At 39.2% G+C, this 10084-nt stretch overlaps 1 protein-coding gene across 1 annotated transcript; it reads left to right on the top strand.

Annotated features, from left to right (window-relative positions):
* The first annotated feature begins 904 nt into the window (after window positions 1-904).
* nelfcd (negative elongation factor complex member C/D) lies at window positions 905-9820 on the top strand. The gene is made up of 15 exons (XM_008284690.1): window positions 905-1090; window positions 2275-2387; window positions 2570-2679; window positions 2786-2895; window positions 3543-3650; window positions 4057-4209; window positions 4613-4743; window positions 5035-5200; window positions 5286-5420; window positions 5653-5792; window positions 6119-6233; window positions 6322-6417; window positions 6524-6664; window positions 8631-8760; window positions 9441-9820. Exons 1-15 carry the CDS (start codon window positions 1034-1036, stop codon window positions 9473-9475), a joined length of 1740 nt encoding a protein of 579 aa, XP_008282912.1. The 5' UTR covers window positions 905-1033; the 3' UTR covers window positions 9476-9820.
* The last annotated feature ends 264 nt before the right edge of the window (window positions 9821-10084 follow it).

Below are 10084 nucleotides of genomic sequence, written 5' to 3'. Positions count from 1 at the left end.
TGCAGAAGCTGCACAGATCTGATCTGCAGTTACTGGTCCCACCAACTTGACCAGTGTGGAATGTGAATGTTTTCTCTCTCTGTCATCCTTTTCTCTCTCTCCTGTACCCTCACTCTAACCAGTCGAGGCAGATGTCCACCCTCCCCGAGCCTGGTTCCGCTGGAGGTCTCCTGTTAAAAGGGACTTTTTTCCCCCACCCTCCTCACTGTCATCAGTATGCTTCTCATATGGAATCTTTGTATTTCTCTGGTTTTCCATGTATATTTTTTGTCAGGTTTAAACTTTAAATCTCCATAATGAATAGTTCTGTCCGGTCTTAACATTATTATTTATTCAAGTCAGGTGAATTTGCTTTTTATATAATTTTGTAGGATTTTACTCTTTCAAATATTCAGATAACCTGAAATCATAAATGGCATGCTAGAATCTTACCCTTTATATATAGATAAATAGGTAAACTTGTAACATCAATTTTACTTCTCTACTGGAAAGGAATTTGTCCCAATGGCTGCTGTGTCAAATTCTAAATAAATACCTTGACTTGTATCAGTGGGGGAACCTAGAAACACCCCTGTAGTTTTAGTTAGGTGTACTGGTATTTTATTTATTGTAATAATTCCAATAAAATCCAGTTCAGTATACTGTATATCCAACCAGCTTTTTGGTTTCTAAGTTTTTTTATTATTTGATTTTTTTTAAGTCTGGCTTTAACAATGTTGTAATTGTTGTTATATTTGTTTTTCCTTGAGCTACAGTTTAAACTATTTGAAGTTAGCAGACTCAACTTAACAAATGTGAAGTTGTTGTCAGACGGCTGCTCCTGACAGTCTGAACTCAGGGTGCAGACATGATGAAGTGGGCGTGGCCTGCAGATCGCCATTTTCCTCCTGTTGTTGTTAGCCTGCTAGCTAAACAGGCTAGCTGCTTCATGCATCTGTGTGGCCGTTCAGCATCAGAAACAAGTCGGCAGCCGCATTTAAAACGTGCGGCTGGGTTGTTGTAAAGAGTGCAGGGTCTCTTCTTCCCCGTCACCATGGACGAGGAGTATTACAGCGGCAGCGGAGACTGGGAGGGCACGGAGGGGAGCATGGTGAGATAAGACTTGTTGCTCTCAGACCGTTAGTTAGCCGGGCGGCGTTAGCTTAGCTTAGCTGCAGCATCTGCGGATTTGTTGTGACAGCAGTTCGTTAGCGTACAGATAACAGCGAGTAAATGTGCAAAGAGAGTTTAGCTGTGTTTCGATGTCCTGCGTGGTTTACTCGCTTCTTTTTCAGCTACAGGCGAACTAACCACAGAGCTGCTGGACATGTAGTTGCTGAACTGTTAGCTTACTAATCCCATTTTACTCTGCTTGGTTAAACTTTTGTTTTCATTTCTGCCATTTAATTCACTATACTCGTTTGATTTTGCGCTACATAAAATCATAATAGGGTATTCGGGTAAATCTTGAAGCTATATATCACCAAGCTGCAACAATTAAATCACTTGCCAAGTAATCTGAGTATCTTTAGGTTGTGGACAAAATAAGACATTTTGTCTTGGGTTATCAGACGACACTTTTTACTATTTTCTCACGTTGTATGGACCAAATTACTATTAATTAAGAAAACCACAATGAAAGTGATCGTTAGTTGCTGCCCTTGTCCGAAGCTGAATCACTTCATGATGGGTTGATGAAACAACCGAACTGAGTTTAATACACTAACTGGTCCAGTAGCTCATCAGGACTAGTTAACTCCTGGAGCAGTGACCTGATCAGTCAAATAGAAAAAGCAGATGGAACTTAAACACAGAGCTGTTGTGCATATTTTAGTAGCTTTAAATCTAACGATCACAGGAACATGAAAGACATTTGTCACATTACACAGCCTGACGAAACAAAAAGCTTGTTGTGTTCTCTGTTAGGCTGAAGAATGAATTGAAATATTATTTAAATCACAATATATCCAGGTGCAGTATCCAAATTGCAGGAGTTGCAATTTCTTCAAAAATGTAATGTGTGTCATAATATATGATGTCTGCAAATCTGCAGACAGTAGCAGAAGTTACATCATAATTTTTTTAGACATTTTCAGCAGAACGAAGAAACCACGATTCCCACTGAAATCACGAGTCATGTCACAATATCTATCAGAATAACTACAATATGAAGTTCCTTTTTTGCATACTGTTCTCCTTAGTTAACTCCTTAAATTTTACTAAATGCAACAATGAATGAGAACAGTGCGTTTCTCATTGCAGAATAATGAACCGTTGTATCGATGTGTCTTTCAGGAGGACGGTTATGGTGAAGGAGAAAATGACGGGAAAATCCAAGAAGATTGTTTGACAAAATTCTCCAGTCGGGATTACATCATGGAGCCCGCAATCTTCAACACCCTCAAAACGTGAGCACCCATCTCCTTGTGTTTTCAGATTTGTGCATATACATCGTCCATCCCACTGTGCGACACATTTCCAAATGAGAACAAGACGTAAAAATAACTGGGTGGACTGGCACCACCACACTGTGCAGGATGATAATGTTTTGACCAATGACTTGAATCATAAAGATAATTGTGTGTTGCAGGTATTTCCAAGCAGGTGGCTCTCCAGAGCATGTCATCCAGCTTCTCTCTGAAAACTACTCTGCTGTGGCTCAGACTGTGAATCTGCTGGCTGAGTGGCTCATCCAGATGGGTAGGAAGCAGACCACTCATCTCATCATTACTGTTTCAGAAAGCTCGCATTGTGTGCTTTACAGAAGACCTTTCCTTCATCTGTATTTTCTTTATTCTCATTGCAGGTGTAGAGCCAGCTCAGGTCCAAGAGCGTGTAGAAAATCACCTGAAGAGTCTCCTGATAAAGCACTTTGACCCCCAGAAAGCTGATTCTATCTTCACTGTTGAGGGAGAGGTGAGATTTCTGAACAGTAATTTTATGAATTAAGATATACAATCATCCTCAAATGTGTTCATACCATTTCATTTAAGCAAAGGCAAAATCCACAATAGTCACTCAAATAGCTAGAAACTGAAAAAAAAAAAAGATAAATAAAAATTTGCTAAATTATAATTTAGTGAAATAAGACATTGCTTTTCAATTGTGGTTGGAAAGAATCATTAAAAAAAAAAAAAGGGACAAATTAGAGCACTTTGCTGATGAGCAGTGGGCCAAAATCAAAATACCTGTCAACAGGTGTAGAAGTCTGATTGAGAGTTACAGAAAACACTTGACTGCAGTGATTGGCTCAAAGGGTTGTTCAACAAAATATTAATTTACGGGTCCCATCATGCTTGTTTTTTTGTGTTTGTTTTTTTAAAACATATATATTTCTGTTGAACCACAATTCAAAAGCAATGTCATGATTTTCATTAAATTTTTATTTGTTATTACTTTTGTCAATTTCTACTTATTTCAGTGACAGCTGTTGTTTTCCTTCTTAAATGGGAGGGTATGAATACATTTGAGGACGACTGTAACTGTGAGCATGATCTGCCTAAGATTTAGTGACCATGTTTAAATTAACTGCACTAAACCACCCTGTGTCCTTTGTTTTTTAGACGCCTGCTTGGCTTGAGCAGATGATAGCGCACACAACGTGGAGAGATCTTTTCTACAAGCTGGCAGAGGCTCACCCCGACTGCCTGATGCTCAACTTCACTGTGAAGGTATAATTGTAGCGTGACGCCTGGTCCAGAAGTGTAGGATCAGAATTAATACTGGAGATTTGTTGGAAACTGGAAGAAGTCAGTTTAAAGTATTTCTTTTGTTCATTTGCCCTAAAATGGATAATAATAACATTTATTTTCAGCATGAGATACATTTAATATAGGCTTTTTTGTTGATATCCACTCATTTAACTAAATGGACAAACAATCAGCTCATTGAGTGAGGATTTCTAAAAAGTCTCCTCGAAATTTAATCTTTTTGTTTTTCTTTTTTATTAAAAAAAAAAAAAGAAAAATAGTTTTAAAAAAATTAATAATTGATATTAGAATGCTTTGACAGATGAATTCAGTGGACTGCCGATGCCTCTGTTCATTTGTGTGTTTATGTGTGTGTGTGTGTGTGAAGCTAATTTCAGATGCGGGTTACCAGGGAGAAATCACCAGTGTGTCTACAGCATGTCAGCAGCTGGAGGTTTTCTCCCGGGTGTTGAGGACGTCTTTGGCCACACTGTTGGACGGAGGAGAAGAAAACCTGGAGAAGAACCTGCCAGAATTTGCTGTGAGGCCTACTCGACTTCTGTGCTCTATTCAGCAGGGTGCTATTAAGTATAAGCGTTGCTGGAAATAACTTACAGTTGCTGTTACAATACAGTGAGGATTTAAATCTCTTCAAATACTGAACTTCTTATACTGTATCAACGTAAGTTTCTGTTCCTTTAAATGTCATTCTACACTTGACTTCAGTGCTACAAGACTTCTTTATTATAGCAGCAATTTGGAGAACTAACTAGTCACTTCTTCATAGTTTTATGCAATAGTAAATTAATTATCTTTGAATTTTGGAATGGGCTGTGAATTTAAAGTCTTTATCGTGTGAATCAATCAGTGCATGTGGTGGTTTTCGGCACCAGTTTGCGACAAAACGTTGTCATTGCTGAGTCGCTCCCTCTTCTCCCTTGCAGAAGATGGTGTGTCATGGCGAGCACACCTACCTGTTTGCTCAGGCAATGATGTCCATCCTTGCACAAGAGGAGCAGGGTGGATCAGCCGTTCGTAGGATCGGTCAGGAGGTGCAAAAGTCTGCACATGAGAGGTGCTGTTTTCTCTCATTCAGCAGGATGATTTCATGAGTTTAAACTGATCGGGGAGATTATATTAACTCTGTACGGTTACAGAAATCCCTACCAAGTGGTGTAAAAACGATGTTCTGAGTTATAATCTTTAAGATGCTTCTTGGACTGTAAAAAAACAAAAAAATGTTTTCGAGATGTAGTTAAGGCATACAAAAAAAGTGTAAATAAATGGAAGCACACTGGTTGGGTTATGTGTGTAGATAACAAGTTACAGAGCTGATATTAACTTGTGGTTGTGGTTTATGTCATAGAGGTCATGATGCCAGTCAGATAACCCTCGCGCTCGGTACGGCAGCAGCCTACCCTCGAGCCTGCCAGGCGCTGGGCGCCATGTTGTCCAAAGGAGCCCTGAATCCTGCTGATATTACAGTTCTGTTCAAGATGTTCAGCAGCATGGACCCTCCCCCTGTCGAGCTGGTGAGAACAAAACTTCCCTCACCCTGTTTTTTAAGGCTTGTTAAGGTGCTATTAGTTAAAATACTTATATTTTTCTTGTCTTTAGATCAGAGTGCCTGCCTTCCTGGACCTGTTCATGCAGTCACTTTTTAAGCCTGGATCAAAGATCAACCAAGACCACAAACACAAATACATCCACATCTTGGCCTATGCTGCCAGTGTGGTCGAGACATGGAAGAAGGTACAGAAAACAATGATGCCATATTAAAATCTGCTGATATAATGTTGGAAATGTGTCGTGATAATCTAAATTAAAATACATACTGGCTGATTACTGTGCAGCTGTTTCTTGGCAGTTGAGCTAAATTCCAGGTGTGGTGCACTCAGTTAGTAGAAAATGGACAGATTTTATTTGCTCATGTGCTCCCTGGTTCTACCTCAACTGGGGCTTTATTTTTTTAATTCAATCCCAGAACAAGCGAGTCAACATCAATAAAGACGAGCTAAAGTCGACTTCCAAGGCCATAGAGACTGTCCACAACCTGTGCTGCAACGAGAACAAAGGAGCTACAGAGCTGGTGGCTGAACTCGGCACTTTGTACCAGTGCATCAGGTGAGTGGACAGCCAAGATCCTCAAAGCACATTTTTGTTTGTTTATTAGACTTGTATTGTTATTAAACTAAATATGTTTAGGTCTTGAATTGTTACTAAAACTAAAAGACATGTGAGTATGTCTATATATCAAACTGATGATCATAAAATAGCAGAACCAAAGAAAACTGCAAATAAAACAGGAAATACAATCTCAACAACAAATAAATCAAGATGACAAATTTGAAGCAACAACTGTACTTCATAGTTTTTGATTCTTCCTTCTGTTGATGCCATATTGTCAGTACTTTCTCACTGAGCCTGCTGACGTATGATCGTGTGTTCAGGTTTCCAGTAGTAGCTATGGGAGTTCTGAAGTGGGTGGACTGGACAGTGTCTGAGCCGCGGTACTTCCAGCTCCAGACAGACCACACTCCAGTCCATTTAGCTTTACTGGATGAGGTACGACGTTTCTGCCAGATTGAAGTTTCAGTTTCATCCATTGATAAGACAGCAGTAGAATTTAAACATGAATCTTTCCTCTGCACAGATCTGCACGTGTCATCAGCTGCTGCACCCGCAGGTCCTCCAGCTGCTCATCAAGCTCTTTGAGACGGAGCACTCGCAGCTGGACGTCATGGAGCAGGTCGGTGTTTGCGTCACTTTAAAGCATCTCGTTTCAGTTTTCAGCAAAAAGTCTGTGAGGTGTGTCTGTACGACTCTCAGCTCAGTTGGTTTTAATTTTCCTGTAGTTGGAGCTGAAGAAGACGCTGCTGGACAGAATGGTTCACCTGCTGAGTCGTGGCTACGTCCTGCCTGTCGTCGGTTACATTCGCAAGTGTCTCGAGAAGCTCAACACGGATATCTCCCTCATCAGATATTTTGTCACTGAGGTAAAAAAAAAACAACAACTTGCTTTTGCTCTTGATCAGAAGTGACAAGATAAAGTGACAGAAATACAGTGATTTGTGACCTAACTTTGATTACTTTCCTCCCTTACAGAAGGTATTATGTATCTGCAGGTCCTCACAGTTGTGAAATGTCTTGATAGAATTTATACATTCAAGGCCTCAGTATGGTCTCAGATTGAGTTTACCATATTGTAATACAACTGTGGTTTCTGAGTGTCAACGCTGCAGCAATTAATCAGTTAGTTGTGAAATAATACATTCATCAACTGTTTTGATAATCAGTCAAAATTCTCTAATTTCAGTGTCTTAAAACTGAATATTTTTTGTTGTCTTTAATCCTCTATGACAGTAAAATATCTTTGGGACCAAACTAAGACAGTTGAGGACGTCTTCTTTCGGTTTGGAAAACATGGATTGACTTTTTTCACCATTGTCTGTCATTTAGTAGGCCAAACCAGTAACTGATTAGTTGAAATAAGAATCAACAGATCATTTGACAATGAAAATAATTGTTATTTGCAGCAGCCCTACTCAAGGTACTGTTCATTCGAGGTAAAATGGCTCCTTTCATCTGATTTCTCTCACAGATGAAATGTTTTCATTTTACTATAGTTACATTTTTTTTAAAAAATCTAAACAAAAGTTGAGGCAACCTAACTTATAATTTCACCTGGTTCATCATTATGAAACAAATACATTGAACCCAAAATCACCCACACAAAAGTTTTTACCAATATATATATTTTAAGAAGCTGTGTGACACAATGTCTAAGCTCCATAATAAATTTCAGCTCGTTGTTTAGCTGTCCATCCTGCAACTTTAGTTTTTGTCTTTTCAGTTGAGTCTTGTTGCTCTCATATTGTCATTTTCAGCCACAGCATAGATAGATAAAACTTCATTGATCTCTTTGGTAGAGTACAATAAAATAGCGCTTTAAAAACCCACTGTGAACTACCTGCTCAGCTGCAAACAGCAGACAGACACAGTTAGTCCTTGATTATACTTCCTTGTGGGCGCAGACGGACAGCTGTGGACACCATGAACACCTAGTAGTTATTTTGCTACTTTTGTAGTCCGTTTGGACAACCCCGTTACGTACATGAGCTGTAGATCAGTGCCTGCGTTTCCTCCTCATTCACTGCTGACTTTATGGCGTAGTGGCCGAACAGACATAAATTTTGGGCAGTACGTCAGCCGAGGAGTCTGCACAATCTGACCAAATGTTCTTGTTCTTATTTATGAAGCTATTCTTGGTCTGCTTCTCTATGGATGTATATCAGCTAAACAAGTATGGGCAGTGATTGTCTTCGCTCCCAGGACTTTTTTGTGCTGCCCCATTTGCTTGAAATCAATTGCAAAATTGCCTGAATCTTAAAGACTTGATCTCACTAATTGAATTTTAAGTAGATTTGTGAGACTTTCTTGATAGCTTGTGACATATTTTTTGTTGGTGATTCTATTTTTACTGTAATGCACTCTTAATGTATATTCAACCCCTTTAATTGTTTTCGGTGTGTGTCTGTAAACTGTTTCTTGACTGCTGTAAATGCTGCTACTCATGGAGATCCAGACGTTCCTGATCTCAGTGAGCATTTTTCCTCAAAAACAAATAAGACAAAATTTACTGTGACTCTTCGCTGATCGTTGCATACTCGTGGTTGTGAGAAGTATAAAACTTGACTAGCTGGTTAGCACAGAGCCAGATGTTTAACCGAGGAGTTAGTAGAGACCAGAAACATGACAGCAAATGAACCGTTGTTGCCGTAGATGTGTAAATAAGCAACTGTTAGAACAACTTCCTCATTTGAATCCTCCCTGCACCCACTTTACCAAACAAAAAACAGGGTGGCAGATTTAAGCTTTTGAAGCCTTAAAAAACTTGTTTGGCTGCATTACATCAATGTGACCTTTTCAAACAAAGCTCAGCATGAACTGCTTCTCTTAAAGGTGCTGGATGTGATTGCGCCTCCCTACACATCAGACTTTGTTCAGCTCTTCTTGCCCATCCTGGAGAATGACAGCATTGCAGGAACAATCCGGACAGAAGGAGAACACGATGCTGTTGCTGAGTTCATTGGTAAGTGACTAACATTTTGTGTTAGCACAGACACGCTACTTCTACAGAAAGAGCAAATTTACAATGTCCACCCACCGCCCATTAATCCTCTGCACCTCAAGCGGTTTCTGGGCATTTTTTTGTGCACAGTTATGCCATAAATCTTTTTTTTTTTTTTTTTTTAAGAAAAAACAAAGGTTACATTTCTCTGATTCATTTTCTAAAATCAAAATATATAGAACGTTTTTCCAAGTACCCACAGGTGTTACCGGTACTTGAAACACAAAAACTCTACATACTTTAGGTATTTTTGTTTTTACAGAATCTGGTTAGAGCAAACTATTTATTTTGGGTGGATTTTTATATGAGATATTAAATATAAACTGATTTCTACTAAATGTCAGGCCTTCCTGAAGATGAGTTGTTCAAGGACAATCAGAAAGTTCAAAACCTGATAATTCTGTTTTTAGTTTGTGGCTCTGAAATGCGTTGCCTTTGCAGATTTCATAAAGACACATTTTTTTCAAAGCTGCAGGTGAGTTTTGATGTTCGAATAGTTAAAGTACACAAGAACTAAGAGAAGTAGTTCTAACACCTATACAGCAACTGTAAAAGAGCAGGAAACAACAGTTGTGGGTAAATTTGACAACTTACTGTCCTCGTCCTGTTGAAGCACTAATATGTTGGTGATCACTTTTCAGCTCATTGCAAGGCAAACTTCATCATGATCAACTGACGTGGAAACAACACTGAAAGCCGTTTAATGGAAGATTGTAAAAGGAAGACCAGAGGAGATAGAAGATCTGTTATCTCGATGATAACGCCAGGCTCTGCTTGACACTGAAGCACAGACCTTGGAGACTGATTTTTCAGTTTAACCAAGTGAGTGGAGATTGGATTCTGCTGCAGCAACAAAAAGGCAAATGTCACTGAGCAGATCGAACGACAGGAAACACAGAAATAAGACAGACTGGTCGATGGAAAAAGCCTCTGAAGATGCAGCTAAATGTTTCTTTTTCACCTGTATATTTGATTTTCTATATTTTATGTTGGTTCAAGCTGTTTTGAAATAAAAAGCTAAAGATGATTTTGCGCATTTTTGACTTTGATTCAAATTCAATCATAAAAAGCCATTTCAAAGGGTCATTTTTAGGGTCCGAGCACCCAAAAGGGTGCGAAGACCCTATTGGAACTGCTCGGATTATTATTATTATTATTAGGGTCCGAGCACCCAAAAGGGTGCGAAGACCCTATTGGAACTGCTCGGATTATTATTATTATTCGTGCCAAAGACACGCGTTTTTGAGGCCCTAAACATACTCGAAAACTCACCAAAATTGCCATG

This window comes from Stegastes partitus, unplaced genomic scaffold, assembly GCF_000690725.1.
Source record: "Stegastes partitus isolate 25-593 unplaced genomic scaffold, Stegastes_partitus-1.0.2 Scaffold368, whole genome shotgun sequence".
In the NCBI taxonomy this organism is placed as follows: Eukaryota; Metazoa; Chordata; class Actinopteri; family Pomacentridae; genus Stegastes; species Stegastes partitus.
This window is presented reverse-complemented; position numbering and strand designations above follow the sequence as displayed.

Bases quoted from the DNA above. Each gene is read 5' to 3' on its own strand.
- nelfcd (XM_008284690.1), top strand. From the start codon at position 1,034: ATGGACGAGGAGTATTACAGCGGCAGCGGAGACTGGGAGGGCACGGAG. The intron at 4,744-5,034 runs GTGCTGTTTTCT...TTTATGTCATAG, and splicing joins CAAAAGTCTGCACATGAGAG to AGGTCATGATGCCAGTCAGA. The intron at 5,421-5,652 runs GTACAGAAAACA...ATTCAATCCCAG, and splicing joins TGGTCGAGACATGGAAGAAG to AACAAGCGAGTCAACATCAA.